The sequence below is a fragment of the Chroicocephalus ridibundus genome, chromosome 9, assembly GCF_963924245.1.
Source record: "Chroicocephalus ridibundus chromosome 9, bChrRid1.1, whole genome shotgun sequence".
NCBI lineage: Eukaryota > Metazoa > Chordata > Aves > Charadriiformes > Laridae > Chroicocephalus > Chroicocephalus ridibundus.
In genome coordinates this window covers 36,773,420-36,793,292 of record NC_086292.1, presented here as the reverse complement: position 1 = coordinate 36,793,292, position 19,873 = coordinate 36,773,420, and the positions used below count along the sequence as shown (strand labels likewise).

The following is a 19,873-nucleotide window of genomic DNA, read 5'->3' as shown; positions in this document are numbered from 1 at the left end:
TCCCCAACAGCAGCAGAAAGCTCTTATGTCTCATGTGGGATGGCAGCGGGGGAGGAGGAGATTCGAGCTGTGCTGCTTGGCTTTAGGTTCTCAGGGACATCAGAGCCTTGAAACTCAGGCAAAGCTAGATGCCACACTAGTCATCTTCCTCTCTGGCCTCTTCTCCCATCTCACAGATCCTTCTCCTCTGTTCCTTTCCTCATGGCCCCCATGCCTTCCTGATCCCTTGTGCCTCCCAGTCCGGCTCATGGTTGAATCCTGACCCTTCTCACCACCTCCTTTGCCTCTGCCCTCTCTTCCTTACCACCATCGTCTTCTGACTACCACAGCTCCTTTCCCCAGAACTGCCACATCTAGTCTTTCACTCTGAACATACTCATACAGCTCCTCAAAAACCGATCCCTCTACTTCTCCGCTGGCTGTTTACTTTTTTTTCTCCTTTACAGCGCCTTTCCTAAGCGAGGGGAACACTGTCAGAGCAGGAGAGAGTCTCCCTGCCGTGGTTCTGGTGTGACAGTGGCCTCTCATGAGCAATTTGGACGATCCCACACACCCTCCAGCCATCCACGCCGGGTCTCTCCGGGCACTGCTGGGCTGCTACACGTGCTGTCTGTGCGTCCAGGCAGAAGATCCGAGCACATGGCTAATACTCACTGCAGGGGGAATATTTGGAGAATGCTATAACAAACTAGATGTACAAGAAAGTACGCTATTTTGAAGATGCCAAATTCAAGTGTATTTCCCTGGGGATTGCAAAGGGCATATATTTCAAGCCCCCTCTTCAAAGCATGGAGGGACTGCAGCTCATAAAAAAACAGCTGGAAAAATTTACTTTAGATGACTAAAACAATGTGTTTTCTCCTAATCTTGTTCTTGGAAACAGCTGAGTCCTTTTTGCTGACACTTTCCAAAAATTCAGCCCGAGGCAGACTCTCAGCATGGGAAATTTCAGTGTGAACTGTGTGAGTTTGGCAAAGTCATGAGCAACTAAAACAGGGTCTTACAAAAGCAAGCAGTGAAAGACACTGGCTGGAGGCATTACTGTCAGCAACTGCACCACTTTCAGGGCTTTGAGAGACAAACATCGGTTCTAAATTTAAGCCTTGAAGAACAGGAAGAAGGTGGCAAAAATTTAAACAAACCATTTCAGCGTTGAGGGTAGAAAGACTGCCTTTGTCAATCCAAGAAAGATACCGTGACTCTAAACTAAACCCTAACTTTTTTATATAGAGTCTGTTAGAGAAACTGGAATTGGAACTCATTAGCATCTACTCTAATACTCTGACCTTCTGAAAATGATTGTCGTTATTACTAGTGCTGTGTATTGATGCTCTGCTTGGCACAACACAACATGCAAAACAGATGGTTCTCTGCCAGAGTAGCTGAAAACAGGGGTTTGCCCAGAAGTTTTCTGGTTTCATCATCCTTATTTTCTTCTTTTTCCCTTTTATCAGTTGGCTAAAAATGTTAGAGTTTAACCCCATACAAGCATGTTCCCCTTCCCTTTCCAGCCACAAATAATAATAGCCCAATCCACTGGAGTTTTTCCATGACTTTGACGAGAATTGGATCAGATCCAAAATAAAATGGTTTGACAAGGAGCAGAAGACCTTGCAGAAAACAGATATAGTGGTAAAGGGTTGAAACAGCGGTTCTTATAGCAATTAAAAATGGCATGGCCAACTTTTCATATCTAATGATATTTCACAACAACAGAACTTTTTTCAATCATGTTTCATTAGTATCATGTAGTTAAGAGAACCACTGCAACAAACCAGAAACAGAAATATTGTTAATAGTTTATGTTTGTATTACAGTAGTACTCAGATCTTAACAGAGATCAGCTGTACAGACCGCATTCAGTAAGAGAAAACATGCACCACTGACATTGCTCTTTAGTATTTTGTGCCTGCACTTCCCCTTATTTTCTCCACCTTTTCTTTTTATTTCTGGACCTTTCATGAACTTGAAAATGGTACAGAAAAGGCTTTACAGTGATCTAAGTGTGATAACCGGCTGTTCGAGCCATATGTGTTAAATGCAATGGGTCAGTCTGAGTAACTCCTGTAGTTCATCAAGTTGTATGTAAGGACTTCTAGAACATCCACCCTAAGTAGGAACTAATCCAAAAATACATAAAATAAACACTACAAGCTGCCAATCACTATGGCTACAATTATCAGTCCTGACTCCCTATGCCTCCATTGCTCATTAATAACGAACGCTCTGTTTGTGGGGATGGCTGATGAACAGCTGTGTTGCACAGTGGTTCCTGAAAGCCACCAGTTGATTTGCTTACCGCAGTGGGAGCAAACACTCGCCACGGGGACATTCAAATGACGTACCCACCCCTGACTTGTGTTCAGGAGGGTGTGGGGTAAAGCCGTCTGAAAAAATTGCTTGGTGGCCAGTTTGGATGCGCGCCTGGCAGGCTGGGACCATTCGGGCCCTCGTTCAGTGCAAAACTTGGGGTTTCATTGAAATTTGAGAGCTATCCCATACAGGCTTAAAACCTTCTTTTTGTACAGCAATTAACGTAGTTAACAGCAGTTAACAAGCTGAAATATGGCAGCGGGTCAAAACCCTAATGCATGCCATACGTTTGATTGTTTTCGCCAAACATTTCCAACCTCTTCAAACCACGATTACAATCAAAACCAAGGCAATTCCCTGCAGGACCAGCCCCCCATCTTGAGCTCGTATTTAACACTTCCTGTGTTTTAGCCGCTCTGAATATCCCCGTCCACTCTGGAATTTGTTTTGGCTTGTTTTCTAGCACAATCAAAACCTGATGGTTGTGTTCAGCGTATAGAGACCAACATAGGCAACTGAATTTTGTCCTTCAGCAGCTCTTTGGTATTGCTTTTTAGTCAAGAACTTTCCAATAGAACATTAACACACAAAAAAAAAAAGAGAGGCAGAGACACTAGATGAACAATAATGATACATCACAGACTATTCTGGAAGGAGGATATTTTAAATACCACCTTCTTTTCAGCTCATCACTGAATTTTCATGTCAGTATCAGCTTTGCATGATAAACACAGGAACTGGTAGAAATATCCCTTAACATTTGGGAGAAGCATCCCACTTCCTAAATTTGAAAAAATAAATGCATTCCCAGTGGCAGAAAAATATCAAAGTAGAAAACAATGACAAAAGCTTAAAGAACACTTGACATATTCTAGTCCTACCGACACACAAATATTCTCAGGTGGTAGATAGTGCCAAATGGTACACTGACATCGACACCTCCCATTTCTAATCATGCACAACTGGATGCATTTTGGAGCTGCCCCAGAACGTAATTTTTAACTAGCAGAATTAGTGTAAAATTAATTGGAGAATATTTACAGTATGGCTAAATTATAGCCCTGCTATAATGTAAAGAGATCATTTAACAGGCATCTATATAATATAATCATATAAATATTTACCAATCTGTAAATACACCGTAGAGACCATCAACATGCAGAAGGTGAAGAATAAGCTTTTCCTCAGGAGATCTTCTTCTTTAGTTTGTTTTAGGACACATTTTAGCCATGTAAATTATTTATCCTGAACTAATTACTAAGCTTTGGAAGAATACTAATTATTCTCTAATTAAAGTGACTTTAAATTTAGCATGTAGTATCTTGTCTTGGAAATGTCTTTGCAGGATTGCTTTATTTCCTCGCACAGGAAATAGTATAAATGAAAACCAAGTCATTAATATTTTAATACACTCATTCTCTTATTGCCTCCTCAATTGAGTTTCTCAAAATAAGTAACGCCTCAGTTACAAGCACGGATTCTAAGGTCCGGAGACAGCCACGCATGGCCTTTATGCGACATTCATCATGTTTCACCAGATTCACCCAATTAGCAGAATTACCATACAATTCACAAGAAGGCTGCAGTACATTTGGCAGATGGAGACCTCAATCATGTTTTATAAGGCCCAGATTCTGCATGAAGTGCAGAGCCAGGGGGACGGAGAACAAGAAAAGGGGACCGCGAAGCCCAGTGCTTGAACTCTTGTCTTTCTGTAGGACACCTCCTGCCAAGTCGGGGGCAGAGAGAGACACGAGTACCCTTTCGGGATCAAGCTCAAAATAAACAGATTCCTTCTCAAAGCCAGTTCCCCTAAAGCAGCACAAAATGACACTCTGCTGTTCATCCAGTTCTCAACTGTCACGGTACTGGACCTCATCAGGTGTACAGATCTCAGATTAATTCAGTTCTTTCTAATATTAAGAAAGAAACAAAGGGCATTTTCATGGCATTTGGCCTTTGACTTAAAAAAAAAAAATAGTAGAATTCTTTCTGTTTCAGTTATAGTTGTAAAATGACTGCAGAAATCACAGAACATGCAGTTGTTTTCATTTGACTTAATCTGCTGAAGCCGATACTGACGATTTTGTTCCTTGTTCCCTTAGCCTAAAATGCTGTCATAACCTCATAATTGTCACAATTCTTCAAATTGTAATTTTGAAGTAAATGATCACAGTGAAGCAGAAAACAAAATAAGAATAGCTTTAAATGCTAGCATGGCTGAATTCACTCTGTGCTGAGGGAAAAGTGACGTGTGTGATTATTTGTGTTTGTAAAGCAGTGGCATTTCCACACCACAGACACCAGGAATTAATAAGCAGCACTAATAAGCACTTTAAGGGAAGCAAACTTAGGAATAATGCTGCCTTAGCCTCATCAAAAGAAAACTGAAATGGAATAAACAAGCCAGTACGTACAATAACTCTGTCGGGGACAATACTGGGGTTAGCTTTGTACAGATCAAGTGTCAGCCCTATGGGTATATGCGATTCCACACACCGCTGCATTTTTGTGTACTTATGTTTTGGGCATGTTTGGAAATCTTAGATGTGACTACAGCGCAAAATGCAAAATCTGAGCCCTAAGCCAGGAAATATCAGTAAGGTGAGACCTGACTGAAGATGTTGGCATAAATATGCAGAGATCTGCAAGTGGCAACTTGCACTGCGCTAATCCGGTGGCGTATGCGAGACTGGAAAAGGGAAACAATTGGTAATAAATCCATACTACAATAAACTGCTTTCCTTTCTGCACAGTATGTGCTTGATCACTCCTGCTACCAGCAGGACCACTGCAGTGTCCCTGCATTTCAGTGGGCTGAGAGCCGACCCTGTGAATAGCAGCAAGCACAAGTTATGATGGAGGAAAAAGAATATCCTGCGTGATAAAATAAGATATCAATCAAACCTGGCTGAAAAACTGCTCTTTTGTCCAAAACCGTTGTTTCAAAGAATAAGAACACAATGTAATGATAGTAACAACTCTTGGCCTGCAATATCTTTGGTAATGATACATAAAGTAAAACATGTTGAACGTGACTTTCTTGAAACATATGCTTTCCTTTAAGCAGGTCCCACTGAAATGATGGCAAATTCATTAGATGACCAGAAATGGACTCAGACATAACAAGTTCTTTCTCGAATGAAGGGGTGGCCTGAGGTAGGTATTTTTATGCACTGTATATAAATGAGAAAAAGGAGATAATGGTGCTAAAGAAACATTGTTTGCTTAAAAATATGACTGTTCCTGCCCTAAGGTTATCCTACCAATGTTTGAACAATTAGAATTAGGTTTTCCTGTTTTTCCCTTTTTTTCCTGTAGCTGTAGGACAAAGGGAAGCAGAGAAACTTGTCTGCATGAATAGCACTGCCAGATGTGCTAGTAAACAAGTGGAAAAATACTTATTTTTTTGTGAGTGTATTCCCTGAGCTATTACTTACGGCAGTTGTAGGCAATACTTACTTGGAAAGGCATTTGATACGTTTCCCCCTAAACACCTCCCCCAGTACCGTGCCCTTGCACGGACCTAAACCTTTATGTGGGAATAGTCCCAGCGAGGTCAGGGCGGCCGCCCTTGTCCCTCCGTGACTGCAAAGAGGCCTTTGCTGATCTGGGAGCTGCCGACTGAACCCTTTGCTAGACCGGTGTGTTCCTGTGTTCCCACGCCCACCAATGGGCCTGATCAAACCTGCCGTTATAACTCCAGAGTAGCGAGGCAGACCAGGTAAGACCACCGCTTCCTCTGCTTCGACAGCGCTTGCCCTGACTCCTGAGCTTCACTCCTGAGCTGCACAGCAACAGCCTCCGCCTCTGTTGTCCCAGCATATTCCACACCAAGTCCAGGCAGCGGTGGATGCCTGTGCCCGCACGGTCCATAACTCAACACGGACACAAAGACAGACTGTACCTTTCTTTTCCCCTGTAAATGGTACAAAGTCTTCTCTGTCCTTGTGCTCAAGCGCTTGCTTCTCCAGGTACGAGAGCAGCCGTTCTCTGTCGAAAGGGCCCGTGGCAGGCTTAGTGGTTTGGTCCTTTTGCCGAAATCCCGCTGGAAGCAAGGCATTCTGTGAAAGAGAGGGAGGCGTGTAAAGGACATGATAATATTCCAATTTTAATTTCAATGTTTGTTTTTTTTTTTTAATGAAACTATTCTTTGCATGTCACTTCACATAATGCTCTTTGTTGACAGGAATAACACACATTACCTAAATGTAATCATTAAAACCAGTATATCTTCCAGCCTTCTTGTTTGTACCACCTCTTAATGTTTTTATTAACCGTATTTACAATCACAGCACCAAAGAACTGAGCAAGATCAGAGCCCTTTGTTTTACACATACTATAACCACAGAGTGTGCAGTCCAGGTAAATAGATCAGGATAAGTTTTTCTACATTTTCTTCTCTTCATTTACTCTTTTTCCTCCTCGTTTTTCTCTCTTTTCAATTTTTAAAAAATTCCTTTCATTCTAACACAGATGTCTCCTGGACTTCAGAAATGAATGGCATGCACAGAAAGTAATTGGTGAATTATGTGGACTTCAGCTATTTAGAGTATGCAGGAAGCAAGCAGAAGAAGCCCCACTTGAAACACGTAGCTGTATGACCATGCGACTGCATCTGCATCCCATAATATAGGAAGATGCATAAGGCTCCCACATTTCTGCCCAGGAAATCCCAGAAAGGAATACAGGTATGTGGTCTTTGCAGTGAACGCGCAGTAAAGCCAACAGGCTGACGCTGCCCCAGAGCACTGCAGAAACACTTCCGCCTCGGCCAGAGCACGCACAGTCAGTCTGATCCCTGGCAAATATCCAGGGAATCCTGCGCACATCCAATGAGCTCAAGTCACTAGACACTTCATCTGTGCGTGCACAAATGTGCCCAGAGTGCTACAAATTTACTGCACAAATATAGCTTGACTACAAATGCACCATGGCTTGTTTTTTCTGTCGCGGATGCTCTGTGTCTCCTGTTGAGATGCCAGATACTTGAACACACCAGAAAATGCACTGTGGAAGTGGCAGCAGTGAGGGAAGTGGCAGCACGGAGGGAGAGAAGAGTAAAGCTCACCCTTAGTTTCCAGGTAAATTTGTGATATAAAACTAGAAGCTATAAATCTATTGTATTTTTTTCAAATTCATTTTGTCTCCAGAGTGAATGGATTTTATCTACCAGTTTACCTGACAGTTTTCAAACTCCTACATCAGTTTGGAAGGTTTTGGGGCAGGTACAGTCAGATTTCCCATCCAGCACGCTTGTGACTGTAACCTCGTTACCGTAGGACCAAGTGGTTCCCAGGCCAGAGATCTTTAACTTCTTTGTGAGACTGTCTTCAAATATCCAAATTATCCTTGCTCTCGACAAAATGACATTTGTGTGGCTGATTCTTATTTTTCTTAATCACGCCTAAATATACTCTCTTCAACTAAAAATATCTGTGCTGAATGACACAGTCAACAGTTTTCAGAAGTTCAAAAGATCGGATCTTCACAAACAGACATTATGTTTGTTTGTTTATTGCTGCATTCAGAAATAGCAGCCATAAAATCTTCTCATGCTGTAGTCTACAAACATGATTAAAGATTTAGATTGCAGACAAGCTCGTGCCTGAATAGACCAGGGATAGAGAAAGGGCACAGTGACTTGTACAAAAGCAAGTAGCACATCACAGCAGGAATAAAACCAAGATGTCCCTAGCTGAGCTGCGCATCCTTTAGGGCACGCTGCCTCTACTGTAACAGAATACAAATATAAAATGCTGCAGTTCTGTGGCATTTATAATCATCAGCTTTTGAACTACGATCTCTCCGGCCCCCATTACTAACCTCAGGATCAAGGTCATCGAGAACATGCTCTAGCTGTTTCAGTTCATCCTCTGAGAGTTTGCTGAGTATTTCATCTTCATTGATGTTCTTATATTTCTCCAACTCTTTTCGGAAGGGCAGAGACATGGCTCCTGCTGCTCTGCTCGACTGATGCTGCTCTTCAAGACTTCAACCATCCAGGAGTATTGAGCTTCTTGGGGCTTCACTCACTGCTAACAATAAAGCATTATGAGTATCTCCATTTAGCTGGTATAGTCCAAAAGAGCCTGCATGCTGAGAGTCCCATTTACACTTTATTAATGAAAACAAAGCAGCAAGACGTCCTGGTTCAGCGGAGGGGGAGTGGGAAGCGCCGGGGCTGCCTGTGCAGCAGTAGCCCAGGAATAACAAGGAAGGGTATGGTACACTTGGGAACCTCGTGAGTGCAGCAGCAAAGAGAAGCTTTGAGACACAGAAAAGAAAAAAACCCAAAACATTAGGAACTTATCCTTTTCCATAGAAATAAATCTGTTTTATTGAATTTACTTAGAAACAGCAGTATCTGCTTGTTCTTTTGGCTAAACACAGAGGAAAGCGGTACAGTCCAACACTGACAACACTGACAAACAAGAAACACAATGTTATGCCTTGAGGTATTCTGTCTTATCCTAGCTTTGATGATGGATGAAAGTTTACCCACATCATCTTGGCTGGCTTTTTGACACATTCTGGTTACCTAAGCAGCTTGAAAGTATGCTAGTTGGTAGTCTCATTTCAAAATTTTTGGCTACAAATGATGGCACTTGTCATCAAGATAATTCTTGCAGTGAGGATATGCTACTTACAACTCAAAAGAGCATCTGCAAATTAGTCTGCTGCATGGGGCACCTGCAGGCATTCAAAACACAGTCATGAAAAAAATACGGACTTAGTATTTCACAAACTCTTTAAGTTTTAAAACTTGAATGTGGATCCTTGTTAGATGATCCCAACTGATCAGTAACAAGGAAGTGTCATTTGCATGGCCACAACTGTCACATATTTTGTCATATGACGATCATTACTCGCTCTTTTCTCCCTGTCCAGAACACATTCTAGAGCCAGAATCTGCCTGTAAATGGACGAAGTGAAAGAGAATTAACGTATGATCAGAACCAGCACTAGCTGGGGACTTCCACTGTGCTCTGGGCCCTCCCAAGTCTGCCCAGTTTCCCACGCCAGCACCTGAGCTCTCCCAATTACCCAGCTAGCTGTGCAGTTTTACAGCTGGGTTTTGGCATTCACAAATTTCAAAGCTATGGTCGATCTGGAAACCAGCCAACTGGCACCTACATCTGGCTTATGTGTCAACCCAGACTCCGATTTCCTTTGGCCAGATCCTTACTTGTCATAAGCTAACAAAATCCATGCGGGTTCTGTCACTCTTCATGTGAGCTGGAAGGCTGATCTTTATTTTTCTTTTATTCAAAATCTGTATGAAAATGTTGCATTTACTTAGAGTTTCACTATTGAAATACTAAATATTAAAACATATCTCATTTTTCTACTTATTGAAAAGACAAGAAATCAGCAACCTAGGGAAAAGGAATAGAATAATGAGTAAAATAACAAATTGGAAAAATCTGTAATACTATGAATACTGCAAGGCATGATAAGCCTTGATTTGAAACACTTAAACAGCCTATTCCAAGAAAAAGCATTATCTCCCCTATATATTCTCAATTTTTTTTCCTTATTGCTGCTTTATTTATTGTCCCTCTTTTCATAGCATGACATCATTGTCAAGCCATTCCAAATGTCATGGTAGAATTCAGCTGTTCTTTAAATTGCGAGTTTCTTTTAGGAAGTTAGTCAGCATCTGATGCTTCACAAAGTTACCACAGTTGTGAAAAATTCTTATATTATCAAAATTGCATCATATGTGATGAGTGTGAGAGGTGTTTTGGCAAAAAAGTCCGAAAGAGCTAATGTTTTTGTGTACTTGGTGCTTAAAGAGAACACTAGTTCTACGTACCTTTAATTGATACCATTTGTTACCAAAACTACTTGTTAAATAATGAAAGCATGTTATTTAAGTGATAAGTATGTTTGTTTAAACTGTAAAAGCAAATTCAGCTGCAGTACAACATTTCTATACTAAGGCATAAGGCACCTTCTCTAAGTTTCTTTGGATAAACTCATTAAAAAGGTAACATTTCAGTTAGCAGTCATTAACTGGGCTGAAAATTTTCTTTGAGGGGATTAGAAATTTTTAAAACTCTATTTAACGGTTTAAATGGTTATTTTATTAGAGTTTAATCGCATCCCCGGAAAAGACAGAAATGTAATCCTAAAGTTAGGTTAATTAAATATGGTTGGAAAAGTAAGTAGTGAGAGTACATAGCCGTTTCCCTGGCTGAGGTTCAGCGCCGCTGCTGCACAGGATGGCTGGTACCAGCACCTCTCCCGCAGCTGTACGGCGCTGCACCATTCCCATCCGGGAACAAACACAGCTAAGAACTGCTTTACTGATAGACCATGTATGTCGTGGCTTTTGTGAAAAAGTTTGCAAACTTGAATCCGGGTGCTAATGGCTAAGTACAGCAGAGTACGACTTGTGCGTACCAGACGTTCCTGATTTCTTTGTGAATTCCCTAAGCGCTTAGCCACAAAGGGAAGACGTGCCAGGAGACACTTTTCAACAGGAGACAGTTTTCAATATTGTAACTGTTTCCTTTTAATTATTAGAAAGAGAAGATATTTGACCATGTGCAGCAAGGATACGCAAAGAGAAATATAACCCCAGATATTAAAGATGTAGTAGTCTAACTTTTCTTATGGCATGAAGCACTATGTCGGATAACCCTTGTTAGATTAGCGGTGCATGGAAGAGTTGAAATCACACTTTTCTTGCACGCATAGATTTGCAACAGAAATTCCCTTGATATTTTCCCTTTCACGACTGAATCCTACTCTTCAGTGGCTGAACAAAAGCAAACGACATCACTTTGGGAATGTCTTTGTGCACGATCCCTGCAAGGAGTAAAGCTTTTCTGGAGCTTGCACCCTGCTGTAGAGGCGACTGAAAGCTCCACTGCAACGCCTGTCGCTCACGTCCCAGCTTTATGCTCTCCAGTGATCTTTGACCACAGTCATGTTATCAGAAACCAAAGGAACGAAATAAATTTAACAGTTCAGCATCATTCAGTCTGGGAAGGAAATGCTGAAGTCCTGGGTTCACCTACTATGGGAATTGCTGTCTAATGTGATGATTACGATCTTCACCTTCCTAATTGGATTCCATACTCTTAATGTTGTGTATGTAAACAGGGCCATATGCTGTCTGCGCTGCTTTTTGTTGGGGTTTGACTCTCCTAAGTGTGCCCGTACTCTTTACAGATTATATCCACTGAATTTTCTTTGTTATAATTACTGTATGAGAACTTTAATCAGTTACAAAAGCAATCCTAACGAACCAACTGCTCCAAGCTACTGTTATTTTGAGCATACAAAAGCAAACCAGGTGTCACACAGTAGAGTGACGTTCAATCTAGTTGCAGAGGCAATGCGCTGTTGAACGTCACATGCATTAGGGACACTGAGGGAAGCAGGATGAGGGACCATGGATAAGATTATGGAGTTTCCCTTCAAACTTACTGGGAAGAGTGAACAAGGAGAGTAAGGAATGGAGGAGCACAAATCCCTTTTGTTTTTTCCACGTAGTTTCAATAGGGAGCATCACGGTTTACCTTGGGCTCAAATACCCGCTGTTAAACAGCAAAGCATGCTGTTAGATACCCAACAGGTAAAATCCATGTGGGTTTAGGATAGTACAAAACTACAAGAAACAGCATTTCTGCTAACTATGTGCTACTTTTAAATCTTTGTGGAGCACAGATGTTTCACGGTGAGCTTCAAAGACTCCATTGCTATATTTTTATCTTCGATTACATCTAAAGAAAGAAATACATACTTCTGTTTTATTTGGGGTGGCTTTTTTACCCATGCCTGTCAACATCAGGATTCAAAATATGTTTTCAAAGACAAAAAGGGTGTCATTAGTCAGCGTGCATAAAATCATTATTGCTCTATGTAGCCAACACCTGCTGTGCTACAACTCCTCTATACTTTGCTGTGTTCCATAAGTACTTTTTGGTTATAATCCTTATACATTACAGAAAGGGTTTTCTAGAGTAGCCAGGCTGTATTTCTGCTGATAGCATAAGACTGCCGTAATTTTCTACCGCTGATACAGGTATTTCTTTCTGATATGGAATTGGTCCTCTGCTGAATTAAGGTCAGATGTCAGAGAGGTCCCACTTGTGTTGGCTTGGATCCCTTGAGAAGTGTTGGAACAACCTGACCTGTAGGACCTTCTATGGACCAGCAGCTACAAAGGCACATCAGGTCCCTCACGCTGTCTAAACCACAGGCTATACACCTAAAAAAACATCATGTCTCTGAGGTCCTGTGGAGATGAGAATACTGTGATACAGATCATTTGAGTTTCTAGCTTTTGACAGTGTGTACAAGCTAAGAACGAAGCTGCATGGCAATGTGCATTTATGTAAAGAGATGTGCTGAATGGGAAATAACCCAATAGAGTCTGCATTTTTATACCAAAAAAGTCTTTTTTTATAATCAGAACTGACAAATTGTTCTCGCTTTTGCAAGTCATGGCAACTGATGTTTAGAAAGGAAATCCTGATGCACGATCTATTTTAAACTATCTCCATATCCACAATGGTGGGTATTTGCGTTTTGAAAAATAGTTGTCAAACTGATCTGTAGATGTGGAAAAATTCTTCCCTTTCTTTAAATAGTCTAAACATGAAAACAAGAAACAGGTGGAATAAATCCCAAGTTAAATTGATACTGGACCAAATAAATAGGATTGGGGACATTATGATTAAGAGCAGAGTGTTTGTGCAACACAAGCAGATGCTCCGTAGAAGAAGGGTGACCGTCCCGCACCACCCAGGCAATGGAGAGCTCACAACAATATACTTGATCCAATGCCAGGGAGAGGACCTCACTGCTGTCCAGGAACTGCTATGAAAAATAAGGCTGGGTTGTTGAAAGCTCAATCTTAAAAAAATTTAAAAATTGATAAATACTCCATTATTTGACATATAAATAAGGTTCCATTTTTATACTTAAAAAGCAAGACCAGTATGTACTTTCTAACCATGAACATACAGGAGGAGTATACTCAGAGATCATGTTCTGTGGTACAAAATTTCTTCTTGGTTTTGAACTAGAAGGTTCAGAGATCTCAGAAAAGCTAGAAAGGGTGCATTAGGTCCAACACAGCCCAGAAGCATGATAGGAACACATAGTGAAGCATTATGAAACTGATTTTTGTGTGTGTGTGATGAAAATGGTATTAGCTACAGGTCTGTATGTAGATAGGGACAGTAGACACATGAAAGAAACTCACATAGGCAGAAAATGGAAGAGATCTGTAGTATCTAGAATCTTGGTCTTCTAGAATCCCCCAACTTTTCCCAAAAATAACTTCCGAAGAACTCACGGCAGAAGGACTAAACCAGGTGCTCTGGTTTAGTCACCTTTTCTAATCCTTTACATCCAGGACAGAGCACGATCACTGGGTGGATCAAAGCGAAAAACCTGTTTAAGGGTTTGTAGAACTGGGTCCATCGAGAGGGTGTCTGTGGGGCTGATGGGGAGTGCTCTCAGCTGACGTGGCACCAAGCTCAGGGGTGGCTCTGGGCGAGTAATGACATGGCCAAACCTCTTCTATTCCCAGCCCAGTTTGCCATCTTTTGTCATACTGTAGCAAAGAATCCCTAAAAATCCCTATATATTTAAAACACTGTTTTTCCCAGGGCTAATGTAGGGTTATTTCATGTCCTGTTCCTAGCAAATGGTTTAGTCTCATACAGACACTGGTAAACATTAAAAATTGTGTTGTCCTAATATTAGACTAGACCTGAACCTTTAGGATAATCATTCAGTGATCAGAAACTCCACTTCGTAATTGGGTGAGCCTTTCTGAACCTTGGTAATGCTTATGCCACTCTGTAGTTTATGTTTTACAGTTAGCTTCTTTACTGAGGGATTGACAACTCCTATGCAAATAAAACGCGAGACATCAACTCACTTTAATGGGAGTTCAGTCATGCCCTTTATGAGAAAATAACCATCAAGTATATTGCAAAATTATCCATATGAATGTACCGTTATTTATAGAAGATATAAAAGGATGTAGTCCCTTTGATTCAGATAACATGAAAGGTTCTTCACTGGTGATTAAAGATGAAACATTAATGCTTCTCCCACCAGTACAGAATAAAGTTATATAATAAATAATTTCTCATTGTTTCTAAAATAACATTAGTGGTATTATTCATAACCACTCAAAACATGAAAGTAAGTCCTGGGTAGGAGGTAGGTTTTTTTACAATGCCTGATGAATTTATAACCTGTTTCTGGGGATCAACATAGCTTTAGATCCTAACCACTAGAATTGTTTCCATACAAAAATTATGACTAATTATACAATGACTATATGAGGATTTAAGCCAGTCTTACTGAAAAAAAGCAACTTGTAGATCACTTAATTCCTACCTACAGGAAGAGGATGGCAGAACAAGTGCTACAGATATTAGTGAGATTGCATATGGTGCTCTGACGCTCCAGTGATGCTTCAAGTGTGGGAAATGGAAAAGACGAGAGGCACTTGTCCATCTGTCATGTCCCCGGCAGTGAGGGACTCCTCCTTGCTTTTAGAAAGGAAAAGTTGTAGTTATCAAATAATGAAGCAACCATCTTCTATCTCTGCTCATTGCAACTGCTAACTTTGTGGAACAGGAAGGTATGTTTCTTCCATCTCTAGAACTTAATTGATTACTTAAAAATCCCTGCAAGGTTATTTAGCTTTTCTAAAATAAAACCATAACAACTGTATACCATAACTGTCCATAACCATAACCATACCATAACCATAAAAGCATAACCGTAACTGTCTGAAACTGAGGGCGGTGGGAAGTGCTAGCCTGAAAATCCTGGAGAGCAGAGTCTTTTTATGCAGACAAAATGGACTATGGAATGGCAGCTCCACCCACGATCTGTCATGTGTAAGCTTCAGAAACACCCTGCTGCCGAGCTGTACGAGTGGGGGTTGACTGGCAGTCTGGGGGATATCACGACTGGCTGAGACTATCAGCAATGATGCCGATCAGTGTTATAAGCGACAGTGTAACAGTGTACGTGCCCATACGATAGCAACGGGAAGAATGATAGCCTCATTATTTTCTATGAGGCACCAATGATATTTTAGCCGCTTTCGATAACTACCAGAGTCCGCAGGTTTGATTCTGCAGTAGGATTTACTTTGGAACAAGAGGCTGTACCTCCCCGGGTGAGCACCGTGCCAGAGCGTACATGCTCCCAGTCCTGCCACACAGCAGCCCATGGATCTATGCTCCCCAGATGAACAGGGATGAACCGGTTCTTATATCATTCACACTATGGGAATAGCTGTGATGCTTAGAAGATGGTGCCTTCATCCAGTTGAGTCTCCTGGATTTTGTGTTGTTTAAAGAATTATAGTTCTTGTCATCAACACACCAACCATAAATGCAAAGCAAAGCAGGGAGTGGGGTATGAATCACCCACGGCTTTGTTAAAAGGCATCCTCAGGAAGCCAAAGGCCAAGTTCTGGTACCCGCATTGATCGATCATGTTTACATGGAGTCAGCTACTGTGGTGCCTTAAGCATCATCAGCCACACGAGAGCTTCTCCATTTTACTGTCCTGTCAGAGGAAAGAAATGCCTTGTTCGGGGTCAAATGGAAAGTCTGCAGCAAGACCAAGAACTGAACTGTCTTCCAAGTATTGAGCATTGGACAGCTTTTCCTTTGGCTACAGGTTCCTTCTTCCATGGACAGTCTTATTCATCTAAGTGGATCTTTTAAATGAACGATCTTTGCCAGGTGAAAACATAGCAGAGACAGAACCAAAAGCTGGGCTAAGAGCTTATACTACTGATGGCAGAACTATGATCATTGATAATGATCACTGATAGACGACTTCTAAAAAAACTCTTCTTGCATCTTTCCTAAGCTGTTTTTTCTCCTTACAATGTACAGAGACATAGTAACTACCTGTATTTTTTGTATTTTAGCTCTAAACCATCCGTGATGTGCACATTCCGATAGCTGAAACAATAAGAGAGGAAATTGTACTTGGAAGTGATAATTTTTATAACAAAATAGATCAGTCCAGGCCTGGAAAAGACAACACTAGTGTTTGGTTTTCATATGTTGGAAACATCAATAGGAAAAAAGGACACTGGGTAATACCAAGAAAAGCATTGTTCCACTTGTGCTGACAACAGATAGCAAACAGCATGCTACCTTTTTGTCACTGCTGTTCTCAGATTTCCCTATTTTAGAACAGCAGCTGGACCTTCAGACCCAGCCGTTCTTTGAAAGAATCCTAATAAAGAAGGATTTAAAAAATAAGTTTACAGATTTCTGTGGCACCAAATAATGATGACCAAACTCCGGTGTTGAACAGAAGGCAGCGCTACGCTTGTGTGCTACGGTCAGTAAACAGAACCTATGCATTCAGCCCGGTATTAACCTAACACATGCAAATCCAGGTGGCTACAGAGGGCTACCTGGTACCTCTCGATGCAAAACCCTGCAGAGCTACCACCGCCTCAGTCAAAAGGGCACTCAGCCACAGGAAAACATCGAACTATGAGATTCAATAACTTCGGAATGCTACAAAAAAACCCTAGAGCAGATGAGTAACAGCAGAAATGCATAAGCATTGCTTGCCAGAAGTTGTAAAATACTGGAAATAATAATAAGTGGGGGAAGGAATAAAAGTTAGGCAACGGGAGAGCAAAGCGCACCATTTTGAACAAAATTATTTTGATTGTCAAGATGAGAGAGGCTACTGGATAAGTTCAGACAAATCCAACCAAGCTAGATGAATGAGAGAAAAGATACATAGGGAATTTAGGTTGACAAAGTCACTAAAATGACTCACATAACCTTCATTTTTTACATAGTCATAAAAATTTAAATATATATCTATAGCGGAAGCCAGCCAGTTAAGAGCTGCACAACATACGGCACCTCAGCAAAAGCAGTCTATTAGATAGCAAACAGGTGCAGAATAACGCAGAAAAGATCGTAATATCATTAGGATAATTCAGTGAGACATCCATACATCCCTTAGTTGGAGCTCATTTTTCTAATAATTGTATTCCTTGCAAGCAATTAGAGGATGCGATGCCTGCAGTATTAGGCCACTTGGTCCCAGGTGTTTCTTTCCCATTACAAGTTCCTGTCTCCAGAAGCGGAGGGCAGAACAGAGGAAGTTCAAGGACAATTTCTGAGAATAAGTCAGTTAAAGAAAAGCTTTCATATGATAAGAAACTGAAGGACTGTACCTACTTACTACAAATACACAACTCAATAACTTACTGAAGACTTCATCTACTAAACATTTTCAAAAGCATAGCCCTATACTGTGTATCATTCACGGTATAAAAATACTATCACTTCTTCCAATTATTTTTAAATTGATATTTGGCATTGATACATTTCTGAATTTGTTTCATCATTAATGATGTTAATTTTTTTTTCATAAGTTTATGTTACTCCTAAGCTCAGGGTGGTCACGTGAATCTAGCCAGTTTTCATTTTTTGGTTTTACAGTCCTCGGATTTCTCTACGTGATTCTCATTGATCAGCTGTGGATTTTTACTCTGGCAACAGAAATTCTCTCAAAGCTTCCATCAAAGCAAAAACCCCTGAATCAGCGGAGGGCCACCCTGATAATTTTGTAATGAGAACATGACAAAATAGAGCCTGTGCGATACCTAGTGCCAACGTGCAGGTTTTGAGGACACATTTTGCTCATCGAGAGCTTGGTAATGTTAGTAATACTAAATCCGCCTCCTGTTCCTGAACCTGCCGCTGGTACCTTTATCCCGCCGTGCGGCAGGGCCGCGGGGCAGAGCCGCCCTCCATCAGTCCTGCCGGGTTTATTGCTGACATACAAAAGGCGTGAGATCTCAGCACAGACAGCTCGTCTTCATTTACAAAAATACCTTCTTTTCTTATTTGATTCAACCGCTTCACCTCATTTTTGTCATTTAACGCCTGACAGAAAGGATGCGAGCGCATCGAAACAAACGCACCCGCATTCCCTCGTGAAACGCGCTGTTCACCCCCTCCCAGAAAAAAAAAGGCAGAACGGGGAGAGGCACTGCGCACACCGCGGGAGCCTCGGACGTTTCGGGGCCGCCCGGGCGAGTCCCCCCCGCTTATTCCACGCCGAGGATGATGATTTCCAGCGGCTTTGCTTCCCGGCCGCCGGGCCGGGGTGGTGGCCAGCCGGCTCCCCGCGCCCCCCCGCCCCGCTCCGCACTGCGCGGAGCACCGCGGAGCCGCCGCCCCGGGCCCGCGGGCGATGCTCCGGCGGCCCGCCCGTCCCCGTCCCCCTCCCCCTCCCCGTCCCCATCCCCGTCCCCGTCCCTCCGCCTTACCCCGCCGTGGGGCCGGCCCCGGCCGCCTGCGCGCCCCTCCGCAACCCGAGCCCAGCGCCGCCCGCCGGCTGCGCGCCCCTCCGCGCCCCGAGCCCAGCGCCGGCGGCGGCAGGTGGGTGCCCGGCGCGGCGGCTGCGCAGCGCGGCCCCTGCCCTGCCGGGCACGCTGGGACTCGTAGTCCGGCAGTCGCCAGCAGCGCCGAGGGGTCCGCGGGCACCGGCACCAGCAGCCCCAGCCAGCCCCCTCCCCAGCAGCGAGCAGGACCGGCACCGCCAGCGCCGCCTCCACCAGCAGCATCCCTCCCGCCCGCACCTGGGCAGGTCACCCCCTCCTCCGGGAGAGGAGAAGGCTCCGGGGAGACCTTATTCAGTACCTAAAGGGGCTTAAAAGAAAGATGGGGACAGCCTCTTTAAGCAGGATCTGTTGTGATAGGACAACGGGTAATGGCTTTAAACGAAAAGAGGGTCGATTAGAGTAGATGGAAGAAGTTTTTAACGGTGAGGATGGTGATGCACTGGCCCGGGTTGCCCAGAGAGGTGGTCGATGCCCCATCCCTGGAAACATTCAAGGTCAGGTTGGATGGGGCTCTGAGCAACCTGATCTAGTTGAAGATGTCCCTGCTTATGGCAGGGGGGTTGGACTAGATGGCCTTTAAAGGACCCTTACAACTCAAACTATTCTGTGAGTCTATGATTCTACCATTTCTGTGTGCCCCAAGCCTGCAGGTGAAGTCCCACCTAACCCACACCCAGACCATGTTTATTCCCTCCTGACTTTGCCTTGGCACGATGTAGCTTCAGCTGTCCCGTGTGCATCCCCTCTGCCTGGAAACCATGAGAACAGACTCCACTGCAGCTTGGATGCTCTGCCAGCTGCGGCCATCACCCTGCCCCATGCACATCCCTAAGCAGTTGAGCATGCCCTCACTGCACATGCATGCACAGCCTCTGCAGATGTGCTGCACAATTCTGGGCGCACATGTAGGCAGCCAGCCCTGAAGAGAATGGTTTCCTCCTCTCACACACCCTCTGCAAACTGGCCCGGCAGCTGAAGCAGCCTGACAGGTCCTGCAGCAGAAGCCTGCTGGCCCTCATCCTGCACCAAGATGTGTGGCTCCAGGGAGCCAGTTCTGGAGTGGAGGGTGCTAGTCTTTGCCCAAAGCCTGCCTGCCTGGGCTGCAGCCAGCGAGCAGGACGCAGGCTGGAGGAGAAGGGCTCTTTAATTACTGCTCCTCCATCTCTGGAT

General features: G+C 43.0%; 1 protein-coding gene across 2 annotated transcripts in view; it reads right to left on the bottom strand.

Annotated features, from left to right (window-relative positions):
- The window catches only part of LOC134520657 (tropomodulin-2), a 36,926-nt gene extending 18,077 nt beyond the window's left edge, over positions 1–18,849 (bottom strand). Inside the window, exons 1-3 of one of the 2 annotated variants that reach the window (XM_063346348.1) lie at positions 18,629–18,849; positions 8,140–8,351; positions 6,221–6,377 (exon numbers count right to left, since the gene is read on the bottom strand). In XM_063346348.1, the coding sequence (XP_063202418.1) occupies positions 6,221–6,377; positions 8,140–8,265 (283 nt within the window). In that variant the 5' untranslated portion in view covers positions 8,266–8,351; positions 18,629–18,849. The remainder of the gene's footprint in view (positions 1–6,220; positions 6,378–8,139; positions 8,352–18,628) is intronic. The other variant, XM_063346347.1, reaches the window with a different exon arrangement.
- Between the last annotated feature and the right edge of the window lie 1,024 nt (positions 18,850–19,873).